The sequence below is a fragment of the Thunnus albacares genome, chromosome 8 (genome assembly GCF_914725855.1).
Source record: "Thunnus albacares chromosome 8, fThuAlb1.1, whole genome shotgun sequence".
In the NCBI taxonomy this organism is placed as follows: domain Eukaryota; kingdom Metazoa; phylum Chordata; class Actinopteri; order Scombriformes; family Scombridae; genus Thunnus; species Thunnus albacares.
In genome coordinates, this window is record NC_058113.1 from 11,489,214 (window position 1) to 11,504,759 (window position 15,546).

The 15,546-nt window shown below is 38.3% G+C and overlaps 1 protein-coding gene across 7 annotated transcripts in view; it reads left to right on the forward strand.

The window, feature by feature from the left end:
• The window catches only part of LOC122986830 (CUB and sushi domain-containing protein 3-like), a 235,381-nt gene that overhangs the window by 122,550 nt on the left and 97,285 nt on the right, over positions 1-15,546 (forward strand). For all 7 annotated transcript variants that reach the window (XM_044358248.1, XM_044358249.1, XM_044358251.1 and 4 more), the window contains 6 exons: positions 2,494-2,607; positions 3,233-3,328; positions 3,723-3,926; positions 9,736-9,860; positions 10,073-10,169; positions 11,554-11,658. In XM_044358248.1, the coding sequence (XP_044214183.1) occupies positions 2,494-2,607; positions 3,233-3,328; positions 3,723-3,926; positions 9,736-9,860; positions 10,073-10,169; positions 11,554-11,658 (741 nt within the window). The remainder of the gene's footprint in view (positions 1-2,493; positions 2,608-3,232; positions 3,329-3,722; positions 3,927-9,735; positions 9,861-10,072; positions 10,170-11,553; positions 11,659-15,546) is intronic.

Here is a 15,546-nt window from a genome sequence, read left to right on the forward strand (position 1 = left end):
TTCTCAGCTGGGTTTCATGTGTATTTTGCCAGAAGGCATGTGGCTGTAGCTAACACATTAGCGAAAGCTATTACTGGGCGTAAACAGGCTTTACTTACTTTCATTTATCAGTATGCCATTTGAAGTCTGCTCTTCACAACATGGCCCAATTATAGTTAACCTGTCTGTCTGTGTACCAGTTGGAGCAGCTACTTTCACTAGTTTTAAACTTGTCACTTTATTTTGATTACAGGTTCAACTCAGTTGTGTTGTTACGATGTTAGTTTTTTGTTGTTTTTTTTATTTAATTTAGCTGCAGCTAAGATACAAGAATGTGCAATATCTCTTTTCTCAAACAGGTTTATCATTGTTTTTGAAGACAAACATTGAATTTTTTCTTTCTATTTACAGAAGTGATAAAGATAAATGCTTTATGAAGCCACATATACTTTAGGAATTAAAGTCGTTGCTATTTCTCACAGATTAAAGACTTTTCAAAAACAGGGTTGTATTTCATACTAATAATCTCTCTTTCCTAGAGCTATGACAGTGTTAATTGTTGACTATTATTCTTTTAAATTACCATTTTTTTAAATCATCCCCCTACACACTGAATCATTGAAACTGAGTGAGATTGTATCCATTTTCATGGGAGGGTAAAATACATTTTTTTAAATACATATTTTTAAATAAAATACATTTTTTTCAAATGTATTTTAGTACTCTGCAAGTACATAAAGAATGTGTAGCTTTCACGAGATGCCTGTGCAGTGGATTTGCCTACACAGTCATGCACAAGTGCACAAACACACAGCGTTTCAAAGAAGTAGTGATCCAGTAGGCCATGTCTATTAATTTGGTTGGAGAAAGATCAGATTATTTCCAAGGGCGTGTAAACATTGATATAATCAGGAATGCTTAATTGGAAATATTCATGCAGGAAATTATATAAATTCTCTGTTCATTATCATACGTTCTCAGTAGTTTCCCTCACTGCTTTTCACTGAGGATAAGATTTAATTATTACTTTTGTGATAAACAACAATGTTCTCGCATGACATGTCATTAGGTAAAGGCTGTTTAATTGAATTCAAGGTCAGACTCGTCTACATTGTCCAGATGCCCTCTCTCGACAGTTCACAGGACATGACACTTTATCAGCTGGGGGGCTTATAATAGTAACCTGCACAGTGGTCTTTATTCATTCTTTATTATTTACTAAGTGTCGTCAGAATAAGAGTTTTTCTGGACAGCTCGTTAAATTGTTTTTAACATGGGTCTTAACTCTGGAGTGTCACAACTGAGGAAGCAAAAACAGTGCATCTCATACTAAAGTATAACACACTGTATTGTGTGAAAGCTGTTTTGCACATGTGAAATGCCACACGGCATGGAGTGGGAAGGGAAAATTCAAAGGGATTATATAATTATTGGTTGTTGAGAAAAAGTCACATAAAGGTTTGCAGTAGGTGGGCAGATATTACTTTGCTTGAGGAAATTGTGACCTATAAAAAGCTACATGCCACTAAGCATGTTTCACCAAAAGTCAGAATTTATATTGCATTTGTCAACGATTGACTTCACATTTGTATTGTTTCTTAACAATGGTGTCAATGGAGTGTGTGTGTGTGTGTGTGTGTGTCCACGTTAAGTCTATGGCTCATTTCCAGCTCAATAAAGAAACATGGTAGAGCTGGTTGGTATAGATGAACAATACCTTTATAAAATCTAAATAATAATTTAGATTAACCAGCCTAAACACTGTTTGAATATGAACCAACCCGTACTAACATCCTTTCATTTAACATTATTATTCATTCTTAATAATGTTTTAGAAAGAAAAAAAGAATTAAAGTACAACTTAGGTGTCAAAATAATTAAGGTTTTTAGATAGTGATGTTACGATTGAGTGAAAGCAGGAGTGGCTGACCGTGTGTGTTTACTGGAAGAGTTACAGTGCATCACAGTAAGTCTAAAAAAAAAGGAATTGTGATAGAAAAAAGTCTTCCCTCAGCATGGAAAAACTGGTTCAGTACAGATAGGGGAGATTGGCTTCTCTATGCAGCATTCTCACACACTATCTGTCCAACGTCCCTGACTGAATAAGTGTGGCACCACTACATGGCAGCAGTGCTTTTAAGTGAATCAGTCTTATTAGATCTTTTAAAGACAAATATACTTCAGACAAGAGACATTTAGTAAAACAGAAATCTGCAAAATACATTTTAAGTGTGTTACGACTAATTGTTTGGATATAAATGTGTCCATGGTGCCCTTATAGGGAGAGAAACATGCAAATTAGATTAGACACATGACCCCTCAGGGAAAAGGGTTTGTGACTGGTTCAGTGTGTCAGCTTTCAGACTCTTTAAAAATTGAAAAGATGAAACAGTTTTATTTCTCACCAGCTTATCTGATTGACATATCATTTTTGATTTGCTACAGAATCACCTTTGATGTGCTATACAGTACGTTCACCTGCTTTTTTTCCTCCCGTACCTCCTTTCTTTGCAGTGCTGTTTGGTCAGTTTGTGGTATTCCAGACGCTGACCAGTGATGTGGTTGAGATCTATGATGGATCTTCCATAGATTCAGCTCTTCTATCCTCAATCTATGGATCACACTCAGGTAAAAACATAACTAAAAATCTTGAAGTCTAGTGTCTTATTTTATGTATGCTACTAGCTCACAGGTATGAGTAGTCCTTTCAAGCACAGCATTTTGCATTACAGTCAAGACAGCAAATCCATTTTTGTTTGATTCAAATCCAATAACTATTTTTCACAGACAAATTAAAAGTCTGAAATCAGCTCTACACTGGCAAGGATAAAGATTTTTTTTTCCATTCTTACATTTCTCCATGAAACAGAGTGTTCATACACAATATATTTTGATTACACCTGAATAATCTCCTGAGTCCAAATTGAAATAATTAAAGCAAGCCAGTTGTTGTAAATTGTTGTCACCACTCTACTTGATTAGACTGTTACACAATGTAAAAACATACAAATTCTTTTTCCAGCTATAACACCGAGGATATACTGTATATTAGATTAGACTGTACATTTAAATCACATTGAAAGTTACCAACATTAGAAATGAATCAACATTTATCCTTTTTAGTCCAAATCAATATACATAATAAGAGCCTATGTTTATAATTCACATGAGTTATTTGTGTGTCTGCGGACGTTTATTAAACAGCATCATCTAAAAGAGTTTTGACATTGTCTCATTCGCTTTCACATTTCAGGCGAGACACTCCCTTTGAGTTCGGGAAACAAGATAACACTCAAGTTTACCACAAATGGAACAGACACAGCCAAAGGATTTCATTTTGTTTACCAAGGTAAGCCCGCTTTTTCTGATACGTTCCCAGAATTTTGATGTGGACTCTCTTATTTTACTTTGAAGGTGCAATGAGTGCATTTGCCTGCTTTTTTTTTTTTTTTTTTTTTTTTTTTTTTTAAATACTTCATCCTTGCACACATCACATAAAGGGCTGTTCAACAGAGTGCCATTGGCTGCAGTATCCGGCAGCAGGGCAGGATGATGTGGAGTCAAATAGCCTATCCTGGCACAGCAGACAAGAGTGACTAATGATGTGAGAGGAGATTCACAAGGGCTAAACCATTTCTCTCTGCCTCCTTTGTCTTTCCATCTCTCCTTGTCCTGTTGTCTTTCTGGCTGCCACACCCAACCGCAACTCTTTGTCTTTCTCTTCCTCTTCCCTCTCCCTCTAGCTGTACCCCGGACAAGCGCCTCTCAGTGTAGCTCGGTCCCTGAGCCCCGGTTTGGGAAGCGGATAGGAAACGACTTTGGCACTGGTATGGTGGTACTGTTTGAATGCAATCCAGGCTACACACTGCACGGCTCCAACGCCATCAGGTGTGAGGCCGTGCCCAGTGCCCTGGCCCAGTGGAACGGCACTGTGCCCACATGTGTTGGTAAGCATCCTCATCCTCCAACCCTCGACTCATCCCCTGCACGCACTCACACACACACACTCACACAGAAAAACGGCTGGTGTCTGTTTTTCCTAGGCATTACTTATCCCTAATGTCTGTCACCCACTACAAAGCATCTGCCTATCTCTGGTTTTGATAGTTCAGACAGGAAAAAAAGGGGCAAAGACAAATAGACTGACAAAGTGTCACATAAATTTTCTCCCTGAATAAGGAATTCCTTTGCCTAAGGTTCCTGTGCCTTGCCATGAAATAAACAGCAGTGTAAAGTGAACATGTCACACTTTTTTTGTAGATCTTTGGGTAACTTTTTCTATGTATCCCACACCTCTACTGCATTATATACACCCATTTTATATGATCTATATAATCAGTTTATTAGCTAATCCAGTTCAGTTTTATAGCCCTGCAATTGATCTCTCTATTAATGTCAGTTTTTCTTGACACTGTGTCAGAAAAGTGGTGATTCACCTCTAATTTCTGAGCCTACATTTAGTGATGTGACTGCATTTCATTTACGAGTGTTTCTAATACCTCGCCGTCTCCATGTAAATAAAGGTGGACAAAACATAACACAACTTAAAGCCTTATGAACTCACGAATTTATCGAGTACACATGCACAATTCAATAATACCCTAGAACAGTTGAGTACATTACAATAACCTGCAATCAAGCCTGAGGCTAATGTGATAACCTAAGACTTCATAAACATTACCAAGTGAAGTATCCAAATCACTCACTATTACTCAGTTAATTGTAACATATCCATGAATGTCTTGTGAACAATCCTAACTATTTCTGTAACCATAATAAAAGGAGAATATAGTTTGGGCATGATTTAACGACTTTACAGTAGTTAAAATACTTGAGCTCAAGTACATAATTGTATATTATATATAAGGGCTTCATAAATATTTTTAATTGCCTACCTGGGTGCAGTTTTGAAGGCACAGGAAGGGAAAAACAAAGCAAATGAATGAATGAATGCTCGTGCTGCAAATATTTCCTTAGTCTTGTTCACTTGTATGTATCCTAGCACTTAAAGCACAACACATACACCAACATAATAACACAATAACTACTTATTAAGATGTTCTGGTAAGTGAAGACAACACTTATGCTAAATAAGGCATGTGAAATTTGTGATGTCATTGTCACACATAAAAGATTGAAAAGTCGAAACGACAGGTAAACCGTACAAAGAATTATGCACACATAAATATTCAAAGACATACACGCTCCACTTTCATGATTTACATGCCGTGTCTGAACACACTATTACCCAAACATAGACACATGCAGAAGGGCTTACACTCAGTCTCACGAAGACACCCACCTACGGCGTATCTACCTTGGGAAGATAAAGACCTACAGATGAAGTTGGGAGAAATCCATTGAAGTCAGGCCTTGTGCCAGCCAACAAATAATACCAGCCGTTGAGTGCGGGAGATTTCAAGTCAGGGTTCATCCGAGTTCACTGCCAAGTGGTAAGGGAATAGCAGTTCCATTTTAAACACAGTGATTTTTATCTGGAGATTGAATCTGGCTGCAGCATCTCCCCCAGCGGCAGTGTACTCATCCAGAATAATGGATATAGTTTCATGGAAGCTTCAACAAAAACACTATGCTCAATTACTCAAGCCTTCTTTATGGGATATGACGGCATCGGACACCACTCTCCTGTGAGGTACCTGTGTCTTAGAACATGCTTTTCCAGCTCTTTGTCCGGCTGTGATTGACTGGGCTCGTCATGCAACACTTGTTTTGCTTCCGATTTCACAAATACAAAGCTGCTGAATTAAGGCTTTGCTGTTGAGTTGTGCTAGCGCGTCTTTTTATCGTGATTTAATTAGCCTCGCCTCCAAGGATGAATAATGTTTGGATTGCCCCAGTTGAATTTTATGGAGAATAGTTGACTTGAATAAACAGATGTTGTTTTTTCTTGTTTGTTTCCAGATGGAGTTTGACTTAAACAAAATACTTTATAGTTCACCTTTAAAAGAAATCACTTGACATCACTTTAAACATCTGGTTGTGGAAATTAATAAGAGGATTTAACTGGTGAAAGTAAAAGTAAGGAAATAGTAAATGTTAATAGATGAGCACAATTGTATGTTGTTTTTATCCCCTCACAACTTAGGCAGCTAAACTCATACACATACTAAATCATTGGTGATTGTTGAAAATCATGACTGCCTAATATTACATAAACTCACAGATTGCCGTGATTCATACTCAGCATGCCCACACATGCAATTCACTGTTCAGAAGTACTGAGCTTGTTTTTAAACAGTGGATTCTTGTTTTGAAATAATATCTCAAGGCCAATTAAAGTGTCTGTGTCTGTGGGTGTGCAGTAAGGTCAGACCAGAGTGCTTTTCTGGAGGTCATAGTACTTTTGGGAGTTTACTTAAGTTTTGTTAAATTAAGTGTAAATTACCACCAATTTGACTAACAGTGAATTTTAGTCCCAGAAAGTAAGCACTGCAAATTCTAATGCAACATATTTAATTGGAGTGTTTTTAAAAATTCCAGCTAACACCCCTCCTAAACCTCCAGGCCACATTAAAAGGCAGTTTGTATTTTGTAAATAGTTTTTTGTCATTATGCTGTGATAATGATCCATTTTGCTCACTATATCATTCACAATGACTTTGACCCACTGGCTAAAACTGGTCATTTCTGTCTGTTTACAACTTTGCCCCTAAAATCAACAACGCAATAACCTTTTCCCCACTTTAAATTTCAATTAAATTATCTTACATAATTTTGGGAGAGCTGAGTTTGCCTTAGTTTTCTTCACAATCCTTCTTAAAGCAAACTAACCTTGAAAAATTGGCACTGATGTCAGAGTAATTTTTTTATTCCACAAAAGCTTTAAATTTGCATTTACTTAATGTTTTAACTCCAATTCTTATATTTGATAGAAAGATCAGATAAGAGAGACATTACAATATATGATTACAGTATATACTTTACATGTTCTCACATTGCATTTGTGAAAATGAGTATAAATGAGAATAATATATGTAAGTATAACATATGTAAAATTTGTAAAAGAGAACCAACAAACAGGACATTTAGGAGTATATACTTAAAATATTACAGTTACATAAGTAGTGCATCTAATCTGAAACACCTATGTGGTGCACACCTTGTGTTTTTGGTATCTTGATTAAAACACTTCTAATTAAAAGTTGCTGTGAACTCCCGGCATATCAGATGCCGCAGACTGTGTCTCATAATGTGAGCGGTCCCCACGCTTGTCTACCTACGGTAACTCTGACATATGAGCCTGCCACACATTGAGATGGGTGGGGAGCACTCATGCTTTTATGAGTGTCATGATTTCTAATCTTGCTCAACGAATTTCATTAACTGACAGCTCACGGGACTCAAAGGAGCTGTTAAATTACACTGAAATACTGGGCTTCTCCCAGAAATGTGTCTGTTGCTTGTTGTCAAGAGTGTGGTCTCATGTTAGAAGAATTGAAGTTCTGTAAACCTAAACCAGAACCATTTCTCTGTGTGACCACTGCATTTTGCGTGCTATGTTTATTGTTGCAATGCACATAACAGGCCCGTGTTTTGTTATCCCTTAAATATGTTCAATTATTTCTCAGGCCTTTGTTTCATAATTGAAGGTTAGAAGTAATATTGGTCTGATGGTGCAAAAATAATTATTTGCTGTTTTGGACTCACAGTAATTTTGTCTAAAAGAGCTTTTTTTTTGAGAGCCAACAGGAAATGAAGGTTACTGGTAATGATGGCCTGGTCACTCAGTCAGGCTGGAGCTGCTGTCACATTTTTCACTGTATAGGCCCTTCAAACCTTCAAGGAGCCTCTAGTTTCCACAGGATATGACATTCTGACAAAAGTGCTCGAGATTTCATAGGAACTGACCTTCATTTTTCATTTGCAGAGCAGGATTCAAAACAATTACATAAGCTGTTCCCATTCAGTTGTGATGCCAGAGGTAATCGATTTCAATACCGAACACTTGACATGTGACATGCATTAGCTGAAGCTGATATTACAATATCTGTGATTATATGAAAGCGTGATTGCTCCAGTCTTTGATTGCTGTGAGGTACAGTATAGAAGTCATTTCTCTAGTGTGTGACTTGGAATGAAAGGAACAGAGTAGTCACTCTCCGAGCATGTGTAGGAGGGTGCATATCACCTGTAAAATATTGATGAGGTTGGAAAAAGTGGCAAGCTGACAGCAAGTTTTTTTCCTCTTTCCTTGCCTATCTGATAAGTAACATATTTTCTTTTTCTCTTGTTTCCCGTGTCTCCTCTGGTTTTTCTTGTCTTTCAAATTGAACCCTCCAGTGGCTGATGGATATCGAAACAGTGATTATCTTTGACCTGTACAGGGATAAACCTTTGTTCTTGACAAATAGCATCTGGTTCTTCATTGTGAGAACACACTGTACTACACATCTGAAGGACTCCTCCCTCCTACCCCCTCTGAATGACAGATTGCTTGCTACTATAGAAAAGCTGTTATATACAAATGCTAGGTAACCTTGAATATCAGAGGACTGGTAAACTAATTATTTTGTTGCATCAGTCACATCTTTAAAAAATCTAAGAAACACTTATTTTTGCATCATGAGTGAAGCGAGAAAAGGTCTACAGAAGTTAGTGTCTTTGAGTCGCTGGGCTTAGACATAGACTTTTACACTGCTTCATTTTGTAGTATACACTATCTGTCATAAATATTGGAACACATGCAATGGTTTTACATGTCTGACAAACACATTCCAGCTGGTAACAAAGTAACAATGGATCTCAACAGAGTAAAGCAGCAACGAAAAAAGCAAAACACTTTTACATTACACTCCTGTTCTTGTGACAGTATAAAAGATTTAGCTGGCTCCCAGCAAAATCTCATTAACAGCCCAATAGGTCATTTCTTGCTTCTGTATTAGCCAGCGGAACTACATTTCAATAGAAAGGGATTGCATTTTGTTCAGTGTTTTGTTGTGTGTAATAATTCAAAGGATTCTGGGTCTGCAAGGCTGGGTTACCACAATCCTTAATGGACAAAAAGTGGAGCCAAACACTGTGGAACGTAGCTGGCTGGACACAAGGCCAATTGGCATCCATCTGAAACGCAATAAAAAATATTGTAGCTGCCATTTTTGCACTTTTTTCATTTTGTTTTTTACCCATACTAAAATATATCACAGTGTCTGACAGTGTCAGCACACTGACCAGTGACTCCAATTCAAAATTCATCTGAGAGCCGAGAGGCATGATAAATATGTTGCTTGTGGCACTCGTAGAAATAAGGTGCGTTTAGAGAGGAATAGCATTCACAATTGAAAGATGTGATTTGTGTGTCCCATGAGAGATAAAATTACACTTCAGGGTTAAACTGTTTACGTTTGCATGGAGCAGGAGATACGTGTGTGCTGCCATGTGAAGCTCCACTGAGTGTTAAATCACAATGAAATCACGGACACAAACTGTCATAAAATGAAGCTTATTTATGTGATGAAAGTAGAACCTGTCATTTATTGTCAATTCAGGCATGGTCATGAAAGCTTTCCTTTGAGTACACATAAGTACATAATATGAATTGTTTTTACAGATGCTCATTCAAGATCCATGTATCCATGTATGTTAGTGGTGGTTTTATAGTAGGTGGAGTGAGGCTTCTTCCCACTGTGACCCTTGTCCACTCCTGACTCCGCAGGTGTGTGTAGACTTCACGTCACTCAGCCTCTCTCCGTCTCTTTTTCATTCTCTCTCTTTCTCAATCTGTTGTTCTTGGTCTAGTTCCCTGTGGCGGAGTGTTGACTGACCGCAGAGGCACTATCCTCTCTCCTGGATACCCAGAGCCATACGCCAACTATCTGAACTGTGCCTGGAAAATCTCTGTTCCTGAGGGAGCTGGCATCCAAGTGAGAGGACACAGATGCAGATCTTAGGAGTGTCATGTTTGATGAGAGATTAAAATATTTGTCGGGTGGATTAATTTTTTTATACATAGTCTAATGATGAAACAGCTGGCCATTCTTTCGCTCATGAATATAAATTGCATTTTCTGTATTTGTGGTGTTTTTTTTTTTTCTCTCTCATGTCTCATTTTTATTAAGGCGTCTTTCTCTTTCAGATTCAAGTTGTGACCTTCGCCACAGAACACAACTGGGATTCTCTTGATTTTTTTGACGGGGTTGATGGCAATGCTCCAAGGCTCGGTAGCTACTCAGGTAAAACTGATACAACTGAATTTTAGTTGGCAGCTCCCTCTTGAATTTCAGTCAGACATCACAGGGCCCCAGCAGCAGATAGATGTGGTGATGGAGCTGATGACATTTGGCATGTCCTTTGAGAATGCTGTCTAAAAACCAGTTAAGGAAGTCAAGTAAAAATATCCCTCCTCTTTCACACAATGTTCCTTTCTCTGCAGTAGAGATCTTCATTATTTAGTCCTTCTTTCTGTCTGGAATTTGACAAATGTAGTGCTGCCTTAGGGCTCATGCTAATGAAAATGGTGCTCTTGCCACATGGTAACCCACTAGAAAACAGGCCGTCACATCAATTTAGATGCTGAATCCTTATGTAAAAGGGACTGGTGTAGCATTATGACTTCTGTCTCTATGTTGGCTATCAGTTCTCTCTATCAGTTTTATGAGACTAGGTGTCAAATTTCTCAAGTGGTGGATATGTCACTCTGAAAAGAAACTCTTTACATATTATAATAGCTCCACGTTACAGCTCTCATCGTGAAGGGCAGTGCTGGGTTTGAAAGGTTTGAGGCTAAGGCATTTTAAATAGCTAGCAATCAATTTTATCTTTCACTATATTTAAGTGATTATGATTAAATGTAAACATCTCAATTAAAATTATTGAAGACATATGTCTGGAATACTGAAAATTATCTTAGACCTCAATGTTGATACACACAGAATATTCCGCACTGCAAATTCAGAGTTAGAATAGTCGACCGTGCTGCTGTTCAAGTATGATTTATTTGGTTCAGACTCCTCTGACTAAATGTACATAGTAAGTGTGTTGAACATGATTTACAACTATGACAGAGTGAGCATGTGATCTGTCCAGCTGAAAGATCATTGTAGTTGATTTTTTAAAAATTTTTTTATAGTAGAGACGTCATTTAAGATAATTCAGTCACTGTGGATTTCATAGCAATGTCCCTTCTAAAAAAGGCATCTATTGCCTTTTAAATGTGTTTTATTTTATTTGATTTATTGATTTGAGCGATTGTCTGTGATTCATTGCATTATGTGAGGCACTTTGTATTTTAGTTTTGCACCATCATTTAATTTGTAACTTTTGTTATACCCAGCAAATCTCATTAAGCAAGGTTATGGAGGTGAAGTGGCTGCTGCTGAAAGCCGCAATGACTCCCGACTCTTATCAAAATGTGGCTCGGGTTAAAACATAGAAGTGGATTTGAGAGGATGAATGAACAAAACTACAGCAGAATCATGTTTATATTATTACTGCATATAACTGAGCTGTTATGTGTCCATGTGTGATACGTATCCGCATGTCTTTGGTGGGCTTAACATTGAATACTGTATGGACTAAACATGGTCTTATCTGTCTACTTTATATTGTATATTACAGGTACAACAATTCCACAACTGTTGAACAGCACGTCCAATAACCTGTACCTGACCTTCCAGTCTGACATCAGTGTATCCGCCGCTGGCTTCCACTTGGAGTACACAGGTATGAGGAGAGACGGCCTGTCTGCCTGCTTGTCACTTTGTCTGTTGTCAGTTTGTTTCTTTGTGTCCATCTGCCACCAGCCTCCAGCTGCTGCACAGTGGTTAAAGAAATAAGAGGGACAGCTGGTCTGGGTGGCACAGTTGGACAGAGAAATAAATAGTTTGAGGGAGGGAGTGAGTGAGAGGGCGAAGTTTCTGCTTCAACTGTATTTCTAGTTTTCAGTCTTTGTGTTTCTCTGGTATTGTTTTATAGTATTCCCCAATGGTGTCTCTTTTTTAAAATCCTCCTGTAACTAAAAGTTACTGGACCCCCATCCCTTCTCATTTAGGCACCAAATTTGCTCTTCTCTCAGTAGGGTATTCACTTGGGGGCATATTTGTTAAGGAGCATGCTAAACATTTACCGTGCACTAAAATGGGAGTGAACGTAGCTCACTAAGGAGTGTAGCTGGCCCCAGTGGAGCGACTGATATACTAAGCCCTCCCATTGAAAAATTGTGTAAATGTAAATAGGGGTGATGATCTGCAGGTGTTGTGTGGTTATGTCTTAGCTTTGCTGCAGACACGTAATAATACAGTCCTTTGTGACCAATTTTCCTCACTGTTATTTTCATCAGGCACCTTCCCTTTGTCTTTTAATGTCATGAAAAATTTCCTGTTTTTTTTTTTTGTTTTTTTCTCTAAGGATAGACAGACTTTCAGTTCTCTGTCTACTCCTCGCATTTGTCTTCCTGCTAGTTTGTTACTTATCACTCACCTACACATAGAAGTAATTTTCTAAAAAATGTGGCTGTGAGACACCCATTGTCATTTATATTCTGTGAACTTCATCGAGGGTATTGAAAAAGTGCAGCTGTGGGGAATGTTAACATAAAATCGGGGGTTGGAGATGGTACAAATGAAGGAAAGGAATACCATGATGTAGGAGTAACACTACTTTTAGAAATTTAATCTTACACTCGTTGATAGGGCCACCACCTCCCTTACGAGGAAATGAATATTGTTAAATTAATCGGTCTCATAACCCTCTTTTCGATACATTGACCTCTGTCTTCTGAACACAAACAAACAACTTCTCACTTATAAATGTAGACATTTATTTATAGCTTAGTGTCTAAAGAATACATGATGAAGGAAATATTCAAGCAAATGATTAAAAGAGATTAAAACGGTGAGATAAACGGGTCACTGAGTTAACGATAGTGATGGAAGTACGTGATTTAAAGTTATTAAAGAACAGAGGGATGCTAGGGGCCATCAACTTCTCTAAGGCATAATAATTTTGATTTGACATCAATTCTTAATCACAGAATAACTGCAGATTTGCCTACTTGTTGAAGCATCATGGCAGAGATGAGACCACTTAAGCTGAATCGGGAATTGTTGCAGTGTTGAGTCACCAGCGAGGTGTAGGCCAGTCTGCCTGCAGGGCTACACCGTGAAGGAGCCTTTGCTGCCAGCTACGCTCCCAGGCGACTCTGGATGCAGTGTTTGGTAGGGGCCCCCACAGCGGGACCTACCAGTCGGTCTGGCAGCTTGCTTCAGGAACCAAGGTCATGGCTGAGGTATTGCTGGCAGTTCTCTGAGGCAGTCAGACACGGAAGTAATTGAAGTCAAATAAATTAATCTGGCTACACTACTTCTTTAATTGGACTCGTCGGGTAGTAGTAGTCAAGTTGGCTGGAGGACAAAACTTCAAAAAGGAAATACTATAAAAACTGCAAGGCTTAATGTTAAAATATAAAACAAAGGAAATGAGTTTCAGTTGATAGTCAATAGTTGGCAGTGTTACCAGGCAGCGCAGAATGCTTACCTCTGGATTTTAGTAATTCATCCATTGTTTATCATACAGTTAGACCATTCTTCAGGAAAACATATGCTGAGCAACATTATCTGACTTACTGAACGATTGGAAAGCTTAATTCACATTAATTCATACTTTGCTAAAACAGGGAATATACCGATGTTAAGTCAACTTCAGGAATGCACTGTTAGATTTATGACAGAAGTCTAGAGATAAGCGAAACCCAGACTGAGTCTCTGTCCATGTTAATGTGGAGTTCTCTTGTGTTCTTCAGCTCACATGAGCCAAGGGTCACTAGGTATTTTCATGTCCTGTTGTTACTTTTAGTTGTCAGCACCATCTCTCAGGAGATTGAAAGCACCAATGTTTGTTCTGGCTAGCCTCAATTCTGTCACCCCCACTGGGAGAGGTGAAAAGGGCCAGTCTGAAAGTCTGGAAAAACACTTTAAAGAAAGGTTGTGTTCAGAAAAGTTCAAAAACTAACAAGACTGTCCTCCTACAGTGATAAGAACTCTGCTAACATAACCAACTTTGAGACCCTGAACACAACACGGCGAAAGAATAACACGTTTCTGAGTAAAATCAGTTCCCACATAAACTGTCAGTTCCCACAAATGTGTTGCAAAACAATAGAAGCATAAAAAAAACATTGCTGTCACTGAATCTGTCCTCGCTGTCAGTCGTGTCAGTCCGCGAGCATCATACCACTGTTGAGAATGACTTCACAGTCATGTCTCTCGCAGTCAGTGCTCCGTTTCCACAACACCGTCTTCTTGCTTCCCCTACCACTACCTACTGCTGAGAATCACTTCACTGCCATGTCTCACAGTCAGCTCTTTCCTCTTTGTCCGTCTCACACTTTGCCACTGCTGCCCTGGTAAAGTTCATTCCCTGATGCTTTGTGTAAACCAGGCTCTAGTTAAAAACCTTTCTACTTTTCCTTTTGCCATTCATATTTGTTAGCATGCCTGCCATATGGTTCTTCTGCCTGCATATTGGCAAACATTTGTGTTTGATCAAGCCATGTTGCTTCTCTATGGAATTACTCATTATTTATTTCTGTGTTTTTAATGTGTTGTTTCCCATTTTTTGATGTTCCTATCTACCATCTATTGTAGAGTTCTTATTTATTTTAGAAAAATTACAGAAATGTCTTCTGTATATTCTCTATTCTGTCCTCTAGTTGGTTGTATCTTTGTGTCTTATTTCCAGCCTGTGTTTGGCTTGAAGGGCCCATTTATTCTTTACACACTCCAGTTTTTAGCTTCAAATTAATGCTCTGAATGCTCAGTACAGTGGGAAGAAAAAGGCATCAGGGATTGGCACAGACCCATCCAGCCAACCATCTGTTTTAAAATGTTTCCTTTGGGTGATTGTTGCAGTCCGCTGAGACTCATAGAAATCCTGTGTACCACCCGTCACTACAACTTCTTCAGAGCCAAGCGCTTTAACCAGCTCTCCTAAGGCTGACAGCATACTATAGTTGAAAACAAAATTGGCATGTTCTCACAGGCAATATGGTGGTTTGTATTCCAAATACAGTTTTCATTGTTTTTCAATGACCGTAGTCTGCAGAGGCCTGTATTATTTCCAGATAAGCTACACGGACCAACTGTGACAACCAAATGAATTAATTCTCAACAAACCGAGAAAAAAATGCATCCTTTGAGTCTGCCCCAAAATCTATCAAAACTGTTGTTTTTTCACTAAATGTCTAATTTCTTTCACATCACACACATAACATTATAGTACTGCATATGGTCATTGCAGTTTACTTTAAATGCTAAGATCACTACAGTTAGAATCTTCCTGTTAGTATTTGTACCTTTCAGGTGAATTATTATCATATATATTGGCCCAATTTATCATAGCTGCACCTTTACATCTATATTGTCTGCTTTAGGAAAGAAGTACTTGTAATTGAGTTTAGTATTATCTCACAATTATTTCTCCCACATATATGACTACATGACTAACGACTACATATTCCGTGGTCTTTGTATTATGTGTGTCATTATGTCCAGTAGTCCAGTCTTAGTGCAACTTAAATCTGGACACAAGTCATTTTATCTGCGCTGACGCTTA